Source organism: Leopardus geoffroyi, chromosome D2 (genome assembly GCF_018350155.1).
Source record: "Leopardus geoffroyi isolate Oge1 chromosome D2, O.geoffroyi_Oge1_pat1.0, whole genome shotgun sequence".
Lineage (NCBI taxonomy): Eukaryota > Metazoa > Chordata > Mammalia > Carnivora > Felidae > Leopardus > Leopardus geoffroyi.
This window is the reverse complement of record NC_059334.1, coordinates 48,275,069-48,300,463: the sequence shown is the minus strand read 5'-3', so window position 1 is coordinate 48,300,463 and position 25,395 is coordinate 48,275,069. Positions and strand designations below refer to the sequence as shown.

Sequence of the window (25,395 nt, the reverse complement as noted above, 5' to 3'; positions counted from 1 at the left end):
GGAGCCTGCTTCCGGTTCTGTGTCTCCCTCTCTCTCTGACCCTCCCCCGTTCATGCTCTGTCTCTCTCTGTCTCAAAAATAAATAAACGTTAAAAAAAAAATTTAAAAAAAAAAATGAGAACTGAGGGCTGATGGGGGGTGGGAGGGAGGGGAGGGTGGGTGATGGGTATTGAAGAGGGCGTCTTTTGGGATTAGCACTGGGTGTTGTATGGAAACCAATTTGACAATAAATTTCATATATTAAAAAAATAAATAAATAAATGTCAAAAAAAAATAAAATACATTAAAATTTAAAATAATAATAATAATAATAATAATTTGCCAGTCATAGAGAAAGCACAAATATCCATCACTAGGAGTGGATCATATTATTTCCTAGTATTTAATTAATACCTAAGTCCCAAGAAGAAACCTGACGAAATTACTTAAATTGTAGAAGGCTCACACTGTATTATGTAATTATAAGAATCACTAAAATGATCCTAAAATGTAGCATTTATTCATTCAACAAGTTCCACATTTCAAGTAAGATACCATTGATTTTAAGATCCACTATTACTCTATGAACCACTGAGAAAGAAAAAAACAAGTCTAAAATATGCCACTGATTGTGAAATGCATCCTAATTTGAGTGGTTAAACTGTGAAAACTATGCTTGTTTGAAGAAATATGTAATTTATTTAAGTTTATTTATTTTGAGAGAGACAGAGATAGTGTGAATGGGGAAGGGGCAGAGAGAGAGGGGGAGAGAGAGAGAGAGAGAGAGAGAGAGAGAGAGAGGGAGAATCCCAAGCAGGTTCTGAGCTGCCAGTGTAGAGCCTGATGCGGGCCTTGAACCCACAAAGCCGCAAGATAATGACCTGAGCCAAAACCAAGACTTGAACACTTAACTGACTGAGCCACCCAGGCACCCCAGAAGAAATACGTAATTTAAAAGTGCCTAGTATGGGGGCGCCTGGGTGGCTCAGTCGGTTAAGCGGTGACTCTTGATTTCGGCTCAGGTCATGATCTCACAGTTTGTGAGTGCGAGTCCCGTGTCGGGCTCTGCACTGACAGTGTGGATTCTCTGCTGGGGAGAAGCAGAGATTCTTGGGATTCTCTCTCTCCTTCTCTCTGCCCCTCCCCTGCTCATGCTCTCCCTCTCTCTCTCAAAGTAAATAAAACTTAAAAAATAAATAAATAAAAATAAAAGTGCCTAGTATGTGTGAGGTAACATGTTAAGTACTACAGATATAATGATGAGCAAAAGAAACCTCGTCCCAATCCTCAAGGAGCTTACACTCAAGTCAGGGCCAGCAGTACAATAAGCAATTAGAATTCAAGTATGGAAGGGGCTATGGCTGGGGTAACTTGGGCTACAGGAACAGAGAACAGGTGCACATAGAAACTACAGGTAGACAGTGTCACAGTGTCTCAGGCACAAGTGAAAAATTTGTATCACTGCAGCTCTAAGGAGCCTCAACAGGAAAAGTATATACAATATTCTTCACACAGGTCCTGAAACAGAGGTTAAATGTGAATAGCTGAACACACAGAGAACAGGAAAGGTTAGAAAAAAAAGAGGTGCACATCACTGACCTCCAGGTGCAGCCAGCAGCCTTTTCACAGGCTCCTGCAGGAGATAACAGACCACCCAGGAGAAGAAAGCAAAGGTTTTAGAAGAGAGATAAATTTCACTTTGCTCTCTAATTCACAGCCAACATCCACTAAATATAAAGGAATGGGAAACTAAAATCTTAAAACTGCCATTTTAATTCAAGTACAAGTGGAAGCAGGGATAACAGAAATGCTACAAAGAGAACAAGTCAGAAAGAGCAAACATGCAGAGAGAAAACCAAAATGAAAAACAAGATGTGGAAGAACACCCTGGAGAGAGAAAGGCAAAACGGACATGGGCACAAAATGACAAAAGAATGTAAAACAGGAGACACGCACATCATTGTGTGCACATTTGCCCAGAAAAGAGACCCAACAGCAAGAACAATGTTGAAGGTTTCCCCGAATGGAGGGATCCGATTTTCTTCTTCAGACTTTTCAGTATTTTCAAAATATTCAACAAAGTAGCCATTTATTTTCTGTGGTAGAAAAAGTAAGGGTGTGTGCATTTGTGTGTGGGTGTGTCTGCATTTTACAAAACATGAGAAACAAACACCTCAGAATATAAATGCAAAAAAAAGAAGTCTACCTTTTCTGACTCCTCAACCAAATGAGTGCTCCCCACTGCTGATGAGTCTTTGCCACCATCAACCTTCTTATCCCCAGGTTTCACTCCGAATGGTGCCTCCTTTTCTTCGTTGCTGAACAGCAAAGGTGGTACTTCAGGGACAGTCACTCCTTTCTACCAAAAGAAGAGCAAATGACATCCTTAAAAACAAAACTGTGGGTGCCTGGGTGGCTCAGTCGGTTGAGCATCCAACTCTTGATTTGGGCTCAGGTCATGATCCCAGGGTTGTGGGATCGAGCCTCACATTGGGATGTGCGTGGAGCGTGGAGCCTACTTAAGATTCTCTCTCTCCCACTGCCCTTTCCCCACTTGTGTGCTCGTTTGCTTGCTCTCTCTCTCTCTCTCTCTAATTAAAAAAAAAAAGTGTGCTTTACTAGCACGACAACATAAAGAACAAGGTGAAACCACAATCTTCTTGAGGGAGTTAGTGAAATGTGGAGGGAGAAACAGTGCGGGACAGTGAAGGGGGCACAAACAGGGAGAAGCAATAAACGCCACCACCTCACTTACAGACACAGCACTTCACAGCTTCTGCCACAGTAACGCCTGCACCTGTCTCCGTGTGTCCATTCACTTCACAGATACTGCTATTGATTAGAACCTTATGTCTGACTCCCAGATAACCACTAGTCTCTCCTCTCTGCCTCCGTCCTCCCACATTTCAGGTCAATGATGTCATCCAGAGCTGCCTCTGCTAAAAGAAAATACGCACCAGATTGCTTCATCTCCCACCCCAAAGCTGCACTATTTGCATTAAGTAAATGCTAAATGTGACTATCAACTAATACCTCATCTTCTCCCTTTGTTTACCTGCATCTTACCAATCTTCCCTATTCCTTTTCTTCTTTTAAGTTTATTTATTTTGAGAGAGAGAGCACAAGCAGATGAGGGGCAGAGAGAAAGAGAGGCAGAATCCCAAGCAGGCTCTCCGCCATCAACACAGAGCCTGATGCAGGGCTTGAACTCACAAACCGTGAGATCATGACCTGAGCCAAGATCAGGAGTCAGACGCTTAACCGACAGAGCCACTCAGGTGCCCTCAATCTTCACTATTCCTTAAACCTACCGTGAATTTGCACCCTTCCCCACTGTCTGTAGAAGCAAATCCTCATCTTTCAAGCAAGGCCCAGCTTGAGGTCCCCATAAAGGTTTCTCTACCTTCTTCAGTAAGTATCAGTTGCTACACTGGTAAGATTATTTATCTGTCTACCTCGATTTTATTTTCTTCTTCACTTACATTAATAGCTATCACATATGTCTGTCTATTCCCTTGAAAGGATAATATAATTCAACAGCGAGTCATGGTGTTTTATACCAAGTAGATGCTCCACACCAGTTTGCGAGCACTTTGCTCAATCTGTCATGTTCCTGATGGGGGAGGCAGGGATTTCAGGGATTAGAAAACTGAGGTTATGTGACTCACCTACAGTTATCAGCATCCTTAGGGAAAGTGATCAAAAATTCTTGAGGAAAAACTATAACTCTATCATACCAACTAGATGAGACGTTATGAGGAAGTCAGCTTTGAAGCAATATCTAAATCAAGTTAGGAAGACAGATTTGGGAAATCAAAGAAGAATGCTCCTTAACTACGAGAGAGAAAAAATTATAAATGAAGTAAAAAATAGAGTAACATTTTTAATTATTGTTAGGAAGAGGTCCTTAAAATGTATCATCAGTTTTAACCTGAAATAAAAGGCTGGAAACCCACAAAGCAATTTCAGAAGAGGTAAGGCAATACTGAAGTGATTAAAGGAAAAACTTTTGGTGGAATGCACTGGGCTCTCTGAAAACCACATACAACTTCAACGCAAATGGGTCAGGGTGAAAAATGAGACTTTAGTATGGCCCCTTAAACCAAGGAAAACGCCACCCAAACTATCGGTTGCAAATCTTCCTAAAGATAAAGCTGACTTCATCTTCATCGTGAAATTAATTTCTTTGACAGGTTTATAACAGAGTCACAGCTAACTTTAAAATATTCTAGGATCTCTAAACAAAAAAAAAAAGTGTTTTATACACTGCTGTCTGAAGGGAAATGTATTTCACAAATGGTAAGAATCTGTGTACAGTTTGTTCAGCTACGTGAGATGTAGATCTTTGACCCTCTGTCTTATTTAACAGTCATAATTACTACAGGTTGAAAGAAGTTTTCCATTTCCATGACCTTTAAAATTTATTAGGTTATTGCTCATTTATCTAGAGAAGAAGTTATTATTTATAATCTACAATGAAAAACCACTCAGATCTCCTGACCCTTTTAACCACGGAACCACTTGATGTCATCTTTAGGGAGACGCAAGTATGGGTGATTCGAAGAAAAGATCATGAGCACCTCAGAAGCAGCAGGAGGGAGCCCCGGGGCCCAGGGAACACAGCATGTTCCTCCCAATGCTGAAAGCTTCTGGTGTAAGCCATGCACACCCACTAAACGGGAATACGGTGGGGGAAAAAAGTCCCTAAACCGTCAACTGACAAGATCCTGGTCTGGGAAGCTTCCATAGGACAAGTTAACAGTTGCACTATGTCTGACAAAATGAAAACTGTTTCCCGATATGAGAGACAACAACCTTCTCTGGAGTAATCTGGGACAGCAAGAGTCACCTAAAGCACACGGAGAGTGAGGCTGGAAGAGATGAGTCCAGTGTGAATGAGATTTCGGGTGGCACCGCAGGCTCAGGCATTTGTGACAAGGACGTGATAGGATCAGGCTGCCTTTAAGAATAGAACCAGAGCAACAGCAAGAAGGGCAGATGAAAGCAAGGAGCATTCAAGGAGAGGCCAGATAAGAAATTATCTCAGTAGTCAAGGCTAAAGATGACCCAGAAGTTGGGATGGAAAGAGACATCCCTAGAGGCGCTGGTGTAGCGCAGCGTCCTGATCTTGATCTCGGCTCAAGTCATGATCTCACAGTTGGTGAGTTGCAGCCCCGCACTGGGCTGTGCGCTGATGGCACAGAGCCTTTTTGGGATTCCGTCTCTCCTTCTCCCTGCCCTTCTCTCACTTGTGCTCTCTCAAAAAATAAATTAATTAAATAAATAAATAAATAAATAAACTTTAAAATAATTTAAAAACTTAAAAAAAAAAAAAAAGGAGAGAGATCCCTAATAAACAGGAAACAGTGACAATTACTCCATCAAAGGCAAAATAAGTCACACATACCCTGGGACAGCTACACTACGGAATACTGATAGTGGTGAAAAAAGAAGAAGCTAAAGCTTATGGAAATGAAAAACATGTTGCAGGACAAAACTTACAGAAAAATGTACAACATGACCTCATTTAACTAAATAGAGTGAATGCCTGGAAACAGGCCTGAAAGGGCTGACAATGCACTGTTACCAATGACTACTCTGGCAGGAGCATAAGGACTTTGTATTCTCCGTGCATTTTCTAAACCTTTTTAAAGAAGACATCCACATATTACTGCATAATGTAAAATAAACTTGAAACAAAAATTATTTAGGAGGAATGGAAAAACCAAGTATCAGCCTCTAGAAAACAGAAGTTCCAAGACTCCTTTATGGTCTTATCTCTCCTTCATCAAACCTATGCAGGTAACAGGGACTTGGTCACCCATCACCACGGTGGGAGGAGGAGGGCCTTCCTCATCAAGCATGGGTGGCAGAGTTGCCGTGGTGGCTGCTCCAGCGTAGGAGGGGTCCCACAGGCTCATACCTTCTTCCTGGCCTTAAGTGTCTTTTTGCCTCTATCACGTGCCAGATTTGAATGGCGTGGAGTTGGGAGTCGAAGGCCTGACAGCAGGCTGTGAGTTGGCTTGATTCTTGGCCTTTTAGGCTAACCCAGGTCAGATAAAGGAGTTCTAATCCATGGGGTCTAGCCTAAAAAGTTCCACATTTCCCTCTGGGGCTGTTAGCAATTGCCAGCTGGCAGTAAAATAGCTGTTTGGCCTCATTTTGTTCTATGTGCACACACTCACATACACCCACTAAGGAATGAGCTGGGGAAAGATGAATGACAGGCCAGGGCAGGATCCCAGTATGCCCAGGTTCCCTGGATAAATATAACATAATGCCAGCTTCCTCTCATTCTTTAATACTCCTTTTTGATATAACTAACATCGAGATTGGCTAAATCTTTAGCTGAGGTGATTGTGGTCATTTAGACCACCACAATGATTGTGATGTCATTTAGATGTACTCACTGGAATCCTTTACACCAGATGCCACTGATGGACTTTTTTTTATTACATACTTTAACTTTTTTAATGTTTTTTTAGGGGCACCTGGGTGGCTCATGATCTCATGGTTCATGAGTTCAAGACCCGCATCAAGCTCTGTGCTGACAGCTCAGAGGCTGGAGCCTGCTTCAGGATTCTGTCTGTCTCTCTCTCTCTCTGCCCCTCCCCTGCTCACTCTCCCTCTCTGTCTTTCTCTCTCTCTCTCTCTCCCTCCCAAAAATAAATATTAAAAATATATATATTTAATGTTTTTTAGGTTTATTTATGTAGGTAATCTCTAAACCCAACATGGGGCTCAAACTCATGACCCTGAGATCAAGAGCCGTGTGCTCTACTGACTAAACCAGCCAGGTGCCCCCTTTACTGTAATTTTTTAAAAAATTTTAACCATGGCAGGGGCGCCTGGGTGGCGCAGTCGGTTAAGCGTCCGACTTCAGCCAGGTCACGATCTCGCGGTCCGTGAGTTCGAGCCCCGCGTCGGGCTCTGGGCTGATGGCTCAGAGCCTGGAGCCTGTTTCCGATTCTGTGTCTCCCTCTCTCTCTGCCCCTCCCCCATTCATGCTCTGTCTCTCTCTGTCCCAAAAATAAATAAAAAAACGTTGAAAAAAAAAAATTAAAAAAAAAAAATTTTAACCATGGCAAAACACAAAATGTATCATCTTAACCATTTATAATTCAGCAGTGTTAAAAACATTCACATTGTTATGCCACCAATCTCCAGAATTTTTCCATCTTGCAAAACTGAAACTCTGTCCCCTTGAACAACTCCCCATTTCCCTCTCCTGCTAGCCCCTGCCAACCACTAGTCTACTTTCAGCTTCTATGAATTTCACTACTCCAGGTACCTCATGTAAGGAGCATCATATACTGTTTGTCTTTTTCTGACTGGCTTATTTCACTCAATATAAAGTCCTCGAGGTTCATCCTTGTGCTGGCAAGTGCCAGAATTTCCTTCCATTTTACTGACTGGCTATTCACATAAACCGGGACCAAAGCATTGGTACTTGAAACATGCTCCTGAAAGGAATAATGTGTGCCTAAGGCACCAGTGTGCCTTAACTGACCTGGTCTAATGTTTGCACAATTCCATGCCACTGGGGCTAAGCCTGGCGACCTGCCCAGAACTGCAACGGTGCTCTCCCCTCAGACTTCAGAGACCCACCCCTGATGCTGAAGGGGCTGCAGGACATGAAGGAACCCTTTCCCCCACGCTTTGCATGTGTGCTTCATCAAATACCATAACTAGGTGATCTATTTCTAAAACTAGGCAAATAGGTTTTTCCATTAGACTTAGCCCACAAGGTCAGGTTCAGGAGCTGATTCAGGGAAGTATCCCACTATTCACATAAGATCCTGGCAAGGATATTTCCTGGGCCTAGGAGGTCAAGAATACCGTTGTTGCAGGAGGAACAGATGCAGGAGGAGAGCCAAAGAGAGAGCTTCCACTATCGGCATCATCTTCAAAGAGGAGTGACACTCTCTGGGTCTTCTTTTGGCTATACAATCAAGCAAAAGGTCAAATTAAAGGCAAGTATGATTAAAAAATATATATACAATATTCCTTCCAGGCCATACTTACAGGAACCCACCTACCATCAAAACACCCAAGACATCTGCTGACCTTACGCAGTTGAAAGCAAATGAGAAAAACTTTTGAAGTAGGTGCCATTTGTGTCTAGCAAATCATCAGCCTGTCTCTCATCCTTATGTGGAAGAGTTCAGGGGCCTTCTCTACTTGTCCCTTTGATTCACTGTAGGAGCACTAACTGTTAGCTTTGCAAGTATTTAGTATACGTGCTGCTGAAGCGAGCACTAGCTTTGCAAATATTTAAAAGCATGTATGGGGATGCTGGGAGGAGAGGTAGGTTTGGAGTAAAAATACTACAAAGATTTGCATTATTCAATCTTATAAGGACCATTAGCTTTCTAGAATTCTCTAGATACACAAAAACGAGATCTCCAGCATTTGTTTGCAATAAAGAATATAGTGGGGTTGGGGCGGGGTGGGGGAGCACCTGGCTGGTTCAGTCAGTAGAACATGTGACTCTTGATTCCAGAGTCATGAGCTCAAGCCCCATGTTGGGTGTGGAGCCTACTTAAAAACAAAACAAAACAAAACCAAAAACAGTGTGAAGTTAAAATATTGAGAGAAAGAGAGAGAGAGAATATACTGGGCCCTTTCAGCCACAGCTCTCCTCACCACCTTCCTCTAGCTGGTCTTCACCTACCTTCTCACCTAGATTCTGCCCTGGCTCCACAGAGAAGGTAGCCAATAAACAGAACAAATACTGATCAGAGCTTTTAAGGGACAGATATATGAAAGTGGAGAATCACAGGGAGGCTTAGCACTAGACATGGGGAATCCAGAACAGAAAGCATTCTAACTACTCAAAGGTCAAGTTCCAGTTTTCACTATGTGATAAGGAATCATCCACCTAGCACACTACAGAATTACCAAAGTAATGCAAACTTTAAATTCAATTTTAGCTAGCTAAAAGTAATACTAACATCTTATTTCAGCAAATTGTTTACCATCTATATCTACTTACATTAGAATATAATTAACATACACACTAATAAGTATATGTATTATAACCTTTTTTTGTAAGTTTAATTATCAGCAAGACACTAGGAAACTTATTCATTAGTTTAATACCGACTTCTGCCTATATCTTAAAAAAAAAAACAAAAACAAATACAAAAAAACTAAGGATCACAGACTAGGGAACAAAACTAACCAAACAGTTGAGTGCACTTAATTGGATGTATACACTAAAGAATGGTTAAACATTAAGACTATACCCTGAATAAGTTATAAAAGCAAAAGCCAATTTGTAATGACACAGTACAGTATCTAATATACCTTTATCAATATACACCAATAAAAATTTATATAAATTATAACCAAAACAGTTGACTTCTAGATGACGAGCAATCACTATATCAGATGCCTAAAGAATACCAGAAACCAAGGGGAGCCTGGGTGGCTCAGTCAGTTAAGCATCCAACTTCGGCTCAGGTCATGATCTTACAGTTTGTGGGTTCGAGCCCCGCACTGGGCTCTGGGCTGACAGCTTGGAGCCTGGAGCCTGCTTTGGATTCTGTCTCCCTCTCTCTCTGCCCCTGTCCTGCTTGAACTCTGTCTCTCTCTCAAAAATAAATAAAACACTAAAAAAAAAAAAAAAAAAAAAAAAAAAAAGAATACCAGAAACCTCATTAAGCAACTATAGCAGGAAAATATCCCATGCATGATTTTCTGAACAAGCAATTTCTTTTTTTATTCTTAATGTTTATTTATTTTTGAGAGAGACAGAGTGTGAGCGGGGAAGGGGCAGAGAGAGGAGACACAGAATCTGAATCAGGCTCCAGGCTCTGATCTGTCAGCACAGAGCCCAATGTGGGGCTCAAACTCACAAACTGTGAGATCATGACCTGAGCTAAAGTCAGACACTTAACCAACTAAGCGTGAACAAGTAATTTCTTTTTAATTAAAAAAAAATTTTAATGTTTATTCATTTTTGAGACAATGCAAGAGACAGAGTGCAAGCAGTGGAGGGGCAGACAGAGGGAGACACAGAATCTGAAGCAGGCTCCAGGCTCTGAACTGTCAGCCCAGAGCCCGACGCGGGGCTCAAACTCACAAACCGTGAGATCATGACCTCAACCAAAGTCGGATGCTTAACTGACTGAGCCACCCAGGCGCCCCATGAACAAGTAATTTCTAAAAAAAAAAACCAAAACACAGCAAAACACCAAACCAACCCACAAAAAATTTGTGATGACAGATTCTGAAGGTAAGCTACAGAAAACTAGTTAGCTCTCTGGCCAGAGCTCTAATAGGAAACAACAGCCAGTCCTTAACGTTGGCTCTCACTCCACATACTCAGCAACTGCTGATTAAGTTTGGCCCTCCCATGGAGATCTGTCCTCAGAAGAAAAATATGCTGCTCAGCGAACTAGGGTGTTTCTCATTATAAATAACAGGTTAAGTATTTTGATTTATTTGAAAGGTACAGACATGAGAAAACATTCAGATAACCACAGAGCCTACTGCCTAAACCAGGACATTTCTGAGAGTGAAAGGAAAATTATTATTAGTCGTCATGCTGGAATGGCAGGCACAAACCAGGGCTGTCCAGGCAAGCCAGGACACCTAAGTGCCCAGCTAACCAGGCAGTATGTCACAACTCTGTTAAAGTCACAGAGCTTCTTTCTGTCTTCAGAATGGTTTTGAGATATAATTTACAAACCATAAAATCTACCCCTTTATAATATGCACTTCACTGGTTTTTAGTATAGTTACAGAGTTGTGCAACCATCACCACAATCTAGGTTCACAGTATTTCCATCAATCCAAAATGACGCCTCATGCCTGTTAACAGACTCAATTCTCCTCACCCCAGGCAAACACTAATTTACTTTCTGTCTCCATAGATTTATCTGTTCTGGACATTATATACAAAGGGAACCATGCATGTGGTCCTCTGTGACTGGCTGCTTTCAATTAACACAATATATAAGGTTCAACTATGTTGTAGCATGTATCAATACTTTATTCCTTCTTATTGCTGAGTCAGAGTTCATTGTATGGATAGAACATATTTTCTGCATCCTGTCGTCAGTTGATGGGATGTTTGGCTTATTTCCACTTTCTGGCTTCTACGAATAATGCTACAATGAACAATCATATATGTGTTTGTGTAGACAAGTTTTCATTTCTCTTGAGCATCTACCCAAGAATGAAATTAAGTCCTAGAGTAACTCCGTATTTAACTTTTTAAGGAACTGCTGGACTGTTCCCCAAAGTGGCACCATTTTACATTCCCACCAGCATTGTGTGAGAGCTCCAATTCTTCCACCATCGCAGACTATGAGTCTGGAGTTCTCTCTGGTCCAGCAAGAGAGCGGACGCAGAATTGAATATGAGAGAGGCTGATGTCCGGGAGGAGACACGAGCCCTGACAGGGGTTTTGTCTCTGTATTTATTGAGTTCACAAGATATTACCCACGTGGTGAACGTGAAGAAAAAAAGATCTTACACACAGAGACGTGGAGAAAATCGGAAGTAATCATTAACTTGTGTGTATAAGAAGCAAAGGGTCTGGGGGACAAGTGGAGTTTGTGATCAAGGTACAACAGTATATTGGAGTCAGACGGAAAGTAATTTCCTACAGGCAATATAACAAGTTACTCGTGATCCCATTACAATAACTTGCTAGCTAACCTCGAGTGCTTTTGCCCTTGGTGGCGGTTTTCCACCCTAAGCTTTTTTCTAACCCATTTCTGTAAATAGAACCTATTTCCCCACATTCCACATCCCCTCCTACACTTGCTATTGTCTGTAAAGCAACATGTTACAACACCAATACAGCCCATGCTCAGTCTATGAAATATCCTGCTGGCTTTAGTTCAAGTATTCATGTGGACACCACCTAGATCAGCTAAGAATCACCAGCCACTGGTGTGACAAAGCACCACTCTGCAAAGAATCATCCTCCTAACAGGATGTTTTTCAATGCTGAGCAGATTTCCATTCAAATGAGAAACTTAAGTAACCCAGACCAAACTTTACCTTCTACAGGGCATCTCAGAGGAAAAACAAAAACAAAAGATAACAAGCTGCACTTAAATCCCTAACAAACTAAGAAAAATAATATTTAGGGGCTAAAAAAAATAATTAAAAGAAATTAGGTAAATCTGCTAACAAAAACATTTCCCAGTATTGGGGGAAAATACCTTACAAGTGAAAATCAAACACATTCTCCTTTGTATAACTACTAGGTAATGAATAATCATCATGTCACCCCCAAATAACTAACATCTTATTTATCAAATACCTTTACTTATTACCACAGACACTGGCTAAATGATTTCTTACAATGACTACCTCACCTGTCCTTAGCAACAGCAAACAGATCATCTTCATCATCCTCCTCAAAGAGGCTGGTCTTTTTCACAGCCTTAGCCTCCTGCTCCTGACTGGTCCCAGAGCCCCTTAGTTCTCCTTTAGATCTGTTGTCAGACGTTGAGTTCATCTGTGAATCAGTAACATTCCACTGGTCCTTAAAAGATAAAATATATATTAAAACCCAGTGACAATTCAGACTAAGGAACCTGGAAATAAAATAAAATTTAAGTTCCATTAAATTGTATTTACACTAAATACTTAATCAAGTACATCACTCTTGAAGAGAACTCATGACTGGGGCTTTCCTCTGAACTCAAATCTAGACAGCTGGGTTCTTTGACCTCGCAAACTTTCTGCCTTCCTCCTCCATCACTGCACTATGTTTCTCCCCTCTATGGTCCTATTCTGGGTTAGGACAAGGGAGGTTGTCTACCCTTAGGAGATTCAAAATTATTTATAAAGAAATTGAGAAGACGAATGTCAAAAAAAAAAAAAAATCAAGAGCTCTCAACTTTGGAGGAAAATTATACACTTCGATTCAAAAATCCTGAAGCAGGCTGGACAAAAATGTATAAAAAGCTCACGCAATGCACATATAAACAAGACACAATGAAAGATGCTGGTGACCCCTTCCATCAACAAAAGTCTGAAGTAGACCTTTAGAAAGCATTTAGGGGAACCCCACTTGGCTATGCTCTCACCTCTTGGAACTCCTGAACACTTACATAAGAGCTCCTTTGGTCTCTATAAAGTCTAGAGCTTCTCCAAAGTGGGGTCCACAACCAGCAGCATGTGTCATACAGAATTCTGGTTTGATCCCAGACTTTCTGAATCAGAACCTGCATTTGTTAACAGGATGCCCAGGTGATTTCTTCACATGTTATGGTCTGAGAAGTGCTCCTCTAGGGCAGTAAGGCTCAAGAGTGACTATACACTGGAATTCCCAGGAGAACTTTAGAAAATTCCAAGGACAGACCATCTGCCAAACTACTTAATCCAGAATCTCCAGCCCTGGAATTCAGTAAGAGTACTCTTTAAAGTTCTCCAGCCGATTCCAATGGGTAGCCAAGGTTGAGAATCACTGTTCTAGAACACTGGGTATCTTTACTCAGCTAAGTACTGTTGCTCCCAGCTTTAGCTAATATGGTTGACCCTTGAACAACACGGGTTTGAAATGCACATGGATTCTTTTCAATAAATATATGTACAGTATCATTAACGTATTTCCCTTCTTTATGATTTTAACGTTTTATTTCCTCTAGCTTACTTTATTTTAGGTATAGAATGTATGATACATAAAACATGTAAAACATGTGTTAACCAACTGTCTACATTATTGGTAAGGATTTTGGTCAACAGTAGTCTATTTATTAGTAGTTAAGTTTCTGGAGAGTCCAAAGTTATATGTCAATTTTCAACTGCGCAGGAAGTCAGTACCCCTAAATTCCCACATTGTTCAAAAGTCAATTTTGTTTTCATTTTCCCTAAATCATTATAAAACTGTGGTAGGAAAATTTCTACTTATGGTTGCCCATTACTATAGGGAGAACAACGACTAACAATGCTAGGAAGAAAAAAATAGAAAATCCATGATAAATTCTGTTGGAATAGAAAAAGCAAATTATGTTGTGTCATTTTAAATTACTTCCAATAAAAAACATTGATATAGCTACAGTTTCTCCATCCACATCATACCCTCATAATTTTCTTACAATGTTAAAATAAAGAAGAGCAATTATTGTAATGCAAGAAGATTTTTAGTATTTTTTAATTTATTTTTGAGAGAGACAGAAAGAGAAAACATACATACAAGCAGGGAAGGCACAGAGAGAGATGGGGACAGAGGATCTGAAGCAGGCTCTGTGCTGACCAGAGAGAGCCCGACATGGGGCTCGAACTCACGAACCGTGAGATCATGACCTGAGTGAAGTCGGACACTCAACCAACTGAGCCACCCAAGCACCCCAGGGAGATTTGTAATGCTCAGGGTTTTGTTTTGTTTTTTTAATTTTTAAAAATGTTTTATTTATTTTTGAGAGAGAAAGCATGGGGTTGGAAGGGACAGAAAGGGGAGGGGGGGAACAGAGGATCCAAAGCGGGCTCTGCACTGATAGCAGCAAGCTCAATGCAGGGCTTGAGCTCACAAACCGTGAGATCATGACCTGAACCAAAGTCAGATACTCAACAAAATAAGCCATCCAGATGCCCCAAATGCTCAGGGTTTTCAAAGTCTTTTTCTGTACAGCTAAATTAGCAGCTAAACCCTATTTACTAGTGGCTTTGCTAACTTGTATCTAGGTAGCAAATGAAAATATTAAGACTCATATGAAAGGGGGGCGGGTGCCTAAGTAGCTCAGTCGGTTAAGCATCTGACCTCGCCTCAGGTCATGATCTCGCGGTTTGTGGATGTGAATCCCATTTCGGGTTCAGTGCTGACAGCTCAGAGCCTGCAACCTGCTTCGGATTCTGTGTCTCTCTCTTTCTCTGCCCCTCCCCCTCTCGTGCTCTGTTCTCTCTCTCTCAAAAATAAACACTAAAAAAAATAAAATAAAAAATAAAGACTCATAAAAAAGAAGTTAAGCTTGCATAAATATTACATGTCTAGCTATAATTCTTGATACTGAAACATAAGGATCATTTAACAATATAAAATAAGGCCTAGGGGTGCCTGGGTGGCTCAGTCAGTTAAGCATACAACTCTTGATCTTGGCTCAGGTCATGATCTTACGGTTCATGAGATTGAGCCCTATGTTGGGCTCTGTGCTGACAGCATGGAGCCTGCTTGGGATTCTCTCTCTCCCTCTCTCTCTCTGCCATTCTCTTGCATGTGCATGCACTTTCTCTCTCAAAAATAAATAAAAAAAGTTTTTAAATAAAATAAAATAAGGCCTAATTCATGTGAATTAGCATATGTTATAATTTGAGGGGCATACTTATTTTATTCTCAACTGTCATGAAAACATTAACCTTTAAACTAAATACCTTTCTTCCAGAAAAAGAAAAGACAGTTTTGTGAACATAGTCTTTGGTAACTGAACTTCACTGGATATAAAACAGGTAGAAAAAGAAAATATTTAGCAGCTGTAACTTTTTTTTTTCAATGTTTATTTATTTATGAGAGACAGAGAGAGATAGCACACGAGTGGGGAAGGGGTTGAGAGTGAAGGAGGCACAGATCCTGAAGCAGGCTCCAGGCTCTGAGCTGTCAGCACAGAGGCCAATGCAGGGCTCGAACCCACAAACCATGAGATCATGACCTGAGCTGAAGTCAGACGCTTAACGCTTAACCACCCAGGCGTCCCAGGATAGCTGTAACTCTTAAATCCCATCAAACAACTTCCTGCTCTTCTCCAGGAGAAACTTGCAACCCACCTCCTCATCACTGCTGAACAGTAAGGCAGATGCTTTCTTTCTGGAGGGCTCAGAAGGCTTTGCTTTCTCTTGGCTCTGAGTTAGAAGAGATGATGTCTGCTTCTTAGCAGCTGTTGCCCCAAAAAGATTATCCTAGAAAAACAAATGACAGAAGAGTATGACAACTTCATACACATAAAACAAAACACTTCGATCTTCCATGTCAAATTGTTAGAGAATAAATCTCTAGTCAGGTACAGAATATGTATAACACCTTGGAGAGAAAAAAAAAAAAATCACAAAATGCCAGTAAATCCCACTTCTCTCTTATGTATATCCCTAAAATAACAGTCTACTATCTTCTCTCACTGTATTCTCCATTCACAGAAGGGAAACAGACCACATGGAACTCAAAGGCAAAACACTTGGGAAGGAGCAGGAGGAGGGTAACTTGAGGATAAGAACACAGAACGAGGAAGAAATCCGGCCCCACTTAGGCCCGCTGTGGGTGGGCCCTGTATGTTCACTAGGGAGACCAGTACAACCCGTGTGGCAGCCAACAGCTTGGACCTTTCTATGAATTAGAAACCAGAGCAATGGATTATTAACAATAAAGAGAAATAGGGAGCTCTTTCCACTCTTCCATACCTACCGAAGTCACACACCTGGGACAGAGGGAAGGCATGACTTGTGTTTCTGGTTAATTTTAAAAAGACAACACAAACTTAAGAAATAATTTACCAGATATAATCACTGGCCTACTGAAGAGTTGATTCTCATAGGTTGAATGGCATTTGCCAAGTTTTGTATAGTCAGGTATTCCCAAAGTATCTATTAAGGTATTTTCACTAAGGTAATAGAAACAAAATCATCAGAGGGCCTGAACCCAAGTTAGAAGAACACTCTCAACAATATACTACAGCAGGTGAATAATCCTGATATGTAAAAATTCAATGAAAGGAGCCTTTAAGCAGGGTAGAGTATGGGAAAATAAGGAAAGGCCGTGCCAAAAATGAACTGGCATCCGATGGGAATACTGACGGAAAGAGCTATATTTCCGATGTGCCAGGTACAGTGTCAAGAGCTGTACATTAGTTGTGTCGGCTGCTACAATGACCCTATACTCTATTAAGCTATATAAGGTTCAGGAGGTTGAAGTTACTTGCCCAAGGTCCCTGATTTGCAAGTGAAAGCAGGGGTCTGGTGCCAAAGCCCATGAGTTTGGGCACGGCACAGTACTGCGTAAGAGGGAAGATTTGGTTTGTCTTCCCTCTTATATGTTTCCCCCACTTTGCTCTCTCATGCAGGGCAGGAAAGAAAAACAAGGTGAGGACATGGCCATCTTCTCCTATTCCTGCTTTGTCCAAGACGTTGTGGATCGCTGCGTATAACAAAGATCCATCCTCTATATTTCTTACAGGTAGATTTTTAAAATGAAATCTACAAAGCCTTCCACAAGAGCTGGGCCAAGAATCTAATGTCCTGCCCATTGTACAGCTAAGAGGACTCAAGGAAGGAATCACTGAGACAAAAGCTAAATATTTTTGTTATGTGAGCCTCAGATAGTTTGCCTCCCTATCACCTTGTTCTACTATATGAGCCTCTGACTAGAAATCTACATCAGCAATGGTTTTCTACTCCTCAAAAACTTATTTATCTTGCACTACAGTAACAATGTTTACCTCTTCATCTTCATCATCAAAAAGCGAGACCGACGTGGGGAGTTTGCTAGGCAGGAGAGATGCCTCTTTTGACTTACTCACATTTTGTGAAGAAAACAAATCCTGTTGGATCAAGATTAAAGTTCCTGGTTAACAAGACAGACCACATTCTTTGAAGTATCAATTAAACATAAAACATTGAAGACTATAATATAATGGCTGCGTGAGTCTAGGTCTCTTTGTGACAGAGAAAGTGGCTGAGAACACGTGTCAGTTTCTTCTAGCAGAGTGCAGCACAGAACCCACATATGAGAAAGAAGATGCCACCATAGAACTCCAGGTAGCCTCACTGGAGGTTTCTATACTCCCACGTGGACATTTTCCAATCAATCTCTTATTGTGCTAAAAAAGTAGCAAAGACTTCCTTTTTCTGTCCTAAGAATCAGAATGATGAAACAGATTCAATACTGGAAATAGAGACTAGATTCCCAAATTACTGGATTTAGGACTTTGTTTTAGTTACTAACACCCTCTTCTCCTCTTAGAAGAGTATTATACTGTTTCTTTCAAATAAATACAAATTCATATTTTATTTTAAAATGTTTGGTATTCGACTTGAACTATAGCTAAGAGATGTTGCAAAAGATCTGGTAGACTCTAAAAAACTTCCAAAATGTGATGGTGTCAGCCTATGATACAAACTGAGCTGCATGAATTAGAAACATAAAATGGGACACCTATTCCCTTAGGAAAGGAACGTGAATACACAAGAGCCAGACAATTAAATAGCACAAGAACATAGTTTCTAAGACCTCTCTGGATAATTACTTTTTATTATGGAATCCACATCTACTCTCAAACATAGACCTAAAGATTTCATTAACTGAGAAGAACTCTTCTCGGCCCAATGGATTCGCCTGGACCCCATGGAGTTCCACGGGTTGGCTGAGGTAAAGAGACCACATAGGGGGAGCTACAGGCTCCCATGCCTCTCCTGCATTTTACACACTAGCAAGATTGCATTTCAGGAAAGATTTCACTGCACTGCTTCACTTTTTCTTGCCCAGGCACTCTGATAGTACCCAATAAAGACAACCTATGACTGTGTACATGGGACAAAGGCTTTGGTGGTGGTTATGAAACCTGTCTGCAAATTCTTTTATACTCCTGCCATCAACAAGTGGAGTCTGCGTTCCTGCTCTTAAACCCTGGCGGGCCTTTGTGACTGCCTCAATAATGCTGCCATCCAGGGCTCGGTTACAAAAAGCCACACAGCCTCTGCACAGCTCTCTGGGGAATCTCACTTTGAAGCCCTGCGCCACCCCTGAGAACCCACCTTCCCTGAAGCTGCCATGCTAGGAGACCACATAGAGATAGAGAGGGGTGCCCCGAGAGCCCCAGCTGTCTGAGTCTTTCTCACCCAGGTACCAGACGTATGAGGATTCTCAGCCCAGCCACCTTCAGACTGGAAGCATGTGAGAGACCCTAAGTGAAAAGCGCCTAGCTGAACCCAGTCCACTTCTAGAACCGTAAGAGATCATAAGACTTACTGGGGTTGTCAGCTACTAAGTTTTGGAGTGATTTATCTCACAGTAATAAGGACCTGGAACACCTTTTAAGTCACAGAAATTGCTCACATTTGGTTTCTTCATGTAATCGACAACTATTTGTTGGCTTCTCAAGTGCCAAGCAAAGTCTAGGTGTATGGGGAGGAAACAAAATGCCCTGCCCTCATGCAGCTCATTCTAGCTTATTCTCAGCTTATCTGAGATAACCCACAAGCACACAAGAAGTGTCACACGGCAACACATACCGTGAAGCACAGAACAGAAGAGAGGGCAAGGAGTGCAGCGTGGCACATGCTAGCAGGTTTGTAATCATGCAAAGGGCCATTGGGGGAGACCTCAAAAAAGAACTATAGAAAGTAAGGAAGCAAGGCGTCCAGTTTCTGGGAACAGCACTCCCAGAGGGCAGGGGTCAGTGTGGTTGTGCTTGATGAGCAGGAGGCTGGGAGGGTGGATGAGACCAGAGTGTGAGGCCCCAACATGCTGTGCCGATGGGTCAGGAGTTCGGCTTAACTGGAGTCTGGTTAATTCCTATCTTCTGTACACTGGCCGTCAATGAAATATAAGCCTCACAGGTTTTATTTACATCACTGGCAATCACTCCACTTCCAAAGATTTGTTCGTCCATCCTAGCTGTTAGTGCAAAGTAATCGTAAGAGCTTACACCAGAGTTTACAATTTCCTGAAATTACACGTAAATTTATGCCGTGTCTACACATTTTTCTGTGAAGAGGATTTGTTACATTCTCAGACAGGTCTCTGATCCCCTAAAGGCCTAGCCTAAAATTCGTTCTCAAAGAACCTAGGCCTGTGAGAGTCAGATAAAGCAGTGACGCTTCTGAGAGCTGATGCTGTTCCACTGGAAAGAGGTTTCTAGGCGGGAGCCTGTGAGGACCGAAGCTGGCAGCAAGCACTGCCCGCCCACACTGTTCCTGGTCATAAGAGGCTATGCCAGAATACATAACACTATGGCACTACGCCCACTACTCAGTGAGACTACTGAAAAGAAGATGGTATGTCGATTCCTGTTAAAAGCATCTCACTCATTGTGGATCAACAAAGAGCCTTCAATTTGAGCCTCCTGAACAGAGTATTTTCCTCCCATGAGATATACTGGATTCAACACCCCTAAGAGTGAAAAGCATCACTCTAAACATGAGTTTTCAAGATATTAATTTTCAGGGGCGCCTGGGTGGCTCAGTCGGTTAAGCAGCCGACTTCGGCTCGGGTCATGATCTCGTGGTCCGTGAGTTCGAGCCCCGTGTCGGGCTCTGTGCTAACAGCTCAGAGCCTGGAGCCTGTTTCAGATTCTGTGTCTCCGTCTCCCTGACCCTCCCCCGTTCATGCTTTGTCTCTCTCTGTCTCGAAAATAAATAAACGTTAAAAAAAAAAAAACTAAAAAAAAAAATTAAAAAAAAAAAGATATTAATTTCAAAGAAAGAACTACAATACTTAATAAAACGTCTTACACATCTACTGACAAAATCGTCATTTAGAAATAGTTTCAGGGCACCTGGGTGGCTCAGTTGGTTCAATGTCCAATGTCAGCTCAGGTCATGATCTCACGGTGTGTGAGTTCGAGCCCCGCATTGGGCTCTGTGCTGACAGCTCAGAGCCTGGAGCCTGCTTCAGATTCTGTGTCTCCCTTTCTCTCTCTCTCTGTCCCTCCCCTACTTGTGCTGTCTCTCAAAAACAATAAATGTTAAGAAAAAAAAAAATAATTTCTAATGTCATACCCAAGGACTAATTCCCAGAACTAAGAAAGAGAATTCCTTACCTCAGAGTCCTCTTCGTCTGAAAATAAACCTTTTTGAGTCTTTGTTTCTGACAAGGGCTTGGGACTTTTGTTGGAAGGCTGGGTAACCTTTGATGGGAAAAAAAAACAAAAACAAAAACCTGAGAGTTAACAAATAAGAGAACTGGAAAGGAGGGTTTATTCACACGTTCACGTAGAAAACACTCTGAGTCTCTGCTAGGATAAAGCACTAGGCCGTGTGCCAAGGGAAAAACGATGCTGCAGACCTAAAACATGTATCAAATTTGTACAAAGAATTAATGCAAAAGAAATTTCACAAGAAAGAATTTAAAAACGGGTATAAGTTAGGAAAGAAGACAGAAATAGCTCCCTGATAAATCTTTCAGGACAAAGCCTGGATGCAGGAGATAGTACAGGCATGGACACTGCAGACAGAGGGAACCGCATGAGAAGAGAAGAACAAGTTGAGATAGAGGGCACATCTGTTGGATCAACAGACTGGGGTAGAACAGACTGCCTACCTACAGTGCGCAAATGGCACATGTATGATTGGAGCCAACATAGGAAGGTAGGCCACCCTAGGAGCCTGCTGGGTTCTGAATGCTGGGACCTAGGTGGTCAGCAGTGGGAAGGTGAGGGTTTCACAGTGAGGACACACAAGATGTGCTTTAGAAAGAGGATGGATCAGGGCACCTGGCTCGATCAGTCAGAAGACCATGCGACTCTTGACCTTAGGGTCGTGAGCGTGAGCCCCACGATGGAAGTAGAGATTACTTAAAAATAAGTAAATGAATCAAGTTTAAAAAAGGAAGGAGGGAACGGGAGGGGAGGGGAGGGAAGACAGATCTCACCATGGAAGATACTAAGGAAAGGGACAGCAGCCAAAAGAGCTTTAAAGCTGATGGGGATGCATCCGGTTGGCCAAATACAGGTTCATTTCAGTATCAAAAAAACAAAACACAAAAAAACCCAAAAAACAAACAAAATGATACTAATAGTTTATAATAGGTTGAATAGCATCCATGATCCTATAGGGATAACTAAAAAAGCAGGAAAGAGGGAGAGAAAGCTCTTCTGTTCTGTTTGGAAAAATGTCAGCTAATGTAGAAGAAAGGAGAGAATTGGAAAAACATTCTTTGGTACCCCTTAACGTGATTCAGGAAAAGATCATCAATAGGTCATCCAACAAAGTGCTCAAATCCAACAAGTGCTCAATCTAGGTGGTAGGCATTTGGGTGTTCACTGTATTCTTCTTTCACCTTTGCTGGATGTTGCACAATTATAAGACACCATACACTTGAAAGGAAACACCACTTCCCTCTGGGTTCCAGGTGAATTAACAAGATGTCCCAGGACAACACTTAACAAGACTTAACTACATTAAGTCTTCTTTCCCGCTCACCTTTTTTTCTGCCTTTGCTTTTTTTTCATCTGTCTGATTCACAGTGGCTTCTGGCAAAGCAGCTGCTTTTTCTTTGAACAGGTCTCCTTCCTCGTCATCAAAGATACTGGCAGTGGACTTGACTTTGTCTTTAGAAAAGATACCATGGCACAAAATTATACTAAGGTCAAAAATCCCACCACTAAATTCACAGATTAAAAATCCTCCCCGGGGTGTCTGGGTGGCTCAGTTGGGTAAGCGGCTAACTTCAGCTCAGGTCATGATCTTGTGGTCCATGAGTTCGAGCCCCGCGTCGGGCTCTGTGCTGACAGCTCAAAGCCTGGAGCCTGCTTTGGATTCTGTGTGTCCCTCCCTCTCTGCTCCTCCCCTGCTTGTGCTCTCTGTTTCTCAAAAATAAATAAATGTTAAAAAAATTTTTTTTATAAAGTAAAAAAAAATCCTTCCCTCCCAAGAAGTAAATAGAAAATTACTTTTTTTTTATTAGTTATGAAGCATTTTGAAGTGGATTACATTGGATTTTTCAAAGAACACAAAAGAGCCCAAATGAAACACAGGACCAATGATTTAACCACCTGGCTCATACACTCATCCAAGCAGCCAGCATCTTATGCTTAGAGTAGCTTGGACTAGCATAAAAGGTAAATAGAGACCTAAAGAAAGAAAGATTATTTAAGAAGCAACCACCCAAAAAAAAAAAAAAAAATTGGGGGGTGGGGGCACTTGGGTGGTTCAGTTGGTTAAGCATCCAACTCTTGATTTTGGTTCAGGTCATGATCTCAGTCATGAGATGGAATCCCATGTCGGGCTCTGCGTTGGGCATAGAACCTGCTTGGGATTCCCTCCACCCCAGCCTTTCCTTCTGCCCCTCCCCCGCTTCCATGCCCTTTCTCTCACACTCTCGCTCCCTCTCAAAAATAATAATAATAATTAAACAACAACAACAAAAGAAGCAACCGCCCTAGGAATCTGTGAAGTGAGGGTTGGCTCCTCTTTGTAAAAAACCAAACTACTGGAGTCCCTGGCTAGCTCAGTCAGTAGAGCATGTGGCTGTTGATCTCATGGTTATGAGTTCAAGGCCCATGTTGGGTGTAGAGATTACCTAAAAATAAAATCTTTAAAAAATAATAATAAATAAATAAAAATTAAAAGTCAATCTACAGGGGTATATAAAAGCAAATACTACTGGAATCTCCCCCATAACTCCACCTGCCCACCCAAACAAGACGACCACTGGGAACACACACATCTAATTCCCCCAGAGGATATGCTAGCATACTCACTTCAGTGATTCACAGGTAAGGCTATAAATGACAACATGGTTCTAATAATAGGTCTTAGGATTTATGTTTTTCACTTAATCTGCCTAGCGAATCTTCCCATGTTAACACATACAGACTTCATTCTTTTTAACACTTCACCAAATTCCACTAAACAAGAGATCCGTAATGTAACCTAGGGATGAGCACCTGGGGAGTTTCTGACCTTTCACTACCAGGAGCACTACTGCACTGATTGAGCTGTGCATCACTGAAAGGAGGACGTTGATTTGTGAACGTCCCAGGGGAGCGGCAGCTGCCAACTTACTTGTGACTCTTAATCAGTTCTCAGTGATAACCCACTAAGTGAGAGCCCTCCCAGACCAAGAGAGGCACCACCAGCTTTAACCACTGTCATTTTAGTTGGCCTAGATCTCAGTGTGTTATGCGTCCGTTTGCACTCTTTCTGTAATAACCAGGTGGTTATTTCCCTCAGGTTTCTTCTCCTATCCTTACTTCTCACAGCCACCCCTGGAAAAGGAGCTAAGTCCAGGAAACATGCTTCTCACTGAATCCTGGTTCATCTAGTCTTTATAAGACAGAGTCCTCATGTTGCTGGAAACTGTGTGCACCTAGTGGTTTATCCTTCTTTTCTGGAAAAACACCAAGTGTGACCCACAGACCAGCAATCTCTGCCCACCAGGGAGCCTGTTAGAAATGTAAAATCACAGGCCCCAGCCCATACCCACCGCATCTGAATCTGCATTCTAACAAGAGTCCCAGGAGACTCACCTGCACATAAATGAACAAATAATTTATGAGAGAGATTTCATGAAAAGACAGGCTTAAATTTGAGGGGAGAAGAAAGGAGAGTGCCAAAGTGGCCAAGGAGCTGAAAACCCTGCCATACAAGAAAAGATCAAGGATATGTAGGCTTTCTGGCCAGAGAGGCTGGGAACTGAACAGCTAACATGTGGCATTCTGTCATATAATTTACTAAGTGCTGCCAGAAGAAAGTGTGATTAAAGATTTGTAAATCCAGGAGTGCCTGGGTGGCTCAGTCAGTCAAGCATCCAACTTCGGCTCAGGTCACGATCTCACAGTGCATGGGTTTGAGCCCCACGTCGGGCTCTGTGCTGACAGTTCAGAGCCTGCTTCGGATTCTGTGTCTCCTTCTCTCTGCCCCTCCCCTGCTTGCACGCTCTCTCTCTCTCTCACAAATAAATAAACATCAAAAAAATAAATAAATAAAATAAAAACTTTGCAACTGCAAAGATCGCAACTAGAAATCTTCAGCAGGTATTACAGGGGAACAGATTTCAGCTCTCCATGAGGCAGATAATCCTAGTAATTAGTTTCCAAAGCAGGAAAGATTGGTTGATAAAACAGAGACTTCTGGGGCGCCTGGGTGGCTTGGTCGGTTATGCATCTGACTTCAGCCCAGGTCATGATCTCACGGTCCGTAAGTTCAAGCCCCGTGTCGGGCTCTGTGCTGACAGCTCAGAGCCTGGAGCCTGTTTCAGATTCTGTGTCTCCCTCTCTCTCTGCCCCTCCCCTGTTCATGCTCTGTCTCTCTCTGTCTCAAAAAATAAATAAATGTTAAAAAAAAAATTAAAAAAAAAAACAAAAAAAACAAAAAAAAACAGAGACTTCTAAGGCACCATGACTCCTGCAGCAGAGACGAAGCTCTGTGGCAGGAGGGCTTGAGGAGGGACCCTGGCACGGCAGGACACAGACAACACAACAAGCTTTATGCCCTTTTCCGGTCAACATTCTTTCCCTGGCTGAATTCCCAGAAAAAGAGGCTGGACCAGGTACCTGTCTTGGAAGGTTTGCTGGAGGATGCCGCAAAGAAGTCATCATCGTCATCGTCATCATCGAAGAGGCCAGCAGGGGCTGGAGGGTACGGGCTTTTCCTTGGAGCAGGCTGCTCAGGCTTCTGTGGCTCCTTCAGTGATGGAACAGAGGTGGCACCAAACACATCAGTGTCTCCTGTGGGTGGAGGGACAGGGCAGCCATAGCTGTGAGCTGGTTTGTGTGGGTCCCCTGGCTTTACAGGAAAAAAAAAAAA

The 25,395-nt window shown here is 42.0% G+C and overlaps 1 protein-coding gene across 10 annotated transcripts in view; it reads right to left on the bottom strand.

Moving 5' to 3' along the window:
* Positions 1-25,395, bottom strand: part of LOC123576754 (WASH complex subunit 2-like) — a 62,679-nt gene that overhangs the window by 12,852 nt on the left and 24,432 nt on the right. For all 10 annotated transcript variants that reach the window (XM_045438019.1, XM_045438020.1, XM_045438025.1 and 7 more), the window contains exons 15-22: positions 25,143-25,316; positions 22,069-22,196; positions 20,688-20,774; positions 17,367-17,468; positions 15,706-15,837; positions 12,318-12,487; positions 7,819-7,921; positions 2,186-2,338 (exon numbers count right to left, since the gene is read on the bottom strand). In XM_045438019.1, the coding sequence (XP_045293975.1) occupies positions 2,186-2,338; positions 7,819-7,921; positions 12,318-12,487; positions 15,706-15,837; positions 17,367-17,468; positions 20,688-20,774; positions 22,069-22,196; positions 25,143-25,316 (1,049 nt within the window). The remainder of the gene's footprint in view (positions 1-2,185; positions 2,339-7,818; positions 7,922-12,317; positions 12,488-15,705; positions 15,838-17,366; positions 17,469-20,687; positions 20,775-22,068; positions 22,197-25,142; positions 25,317-25,395) is intronic.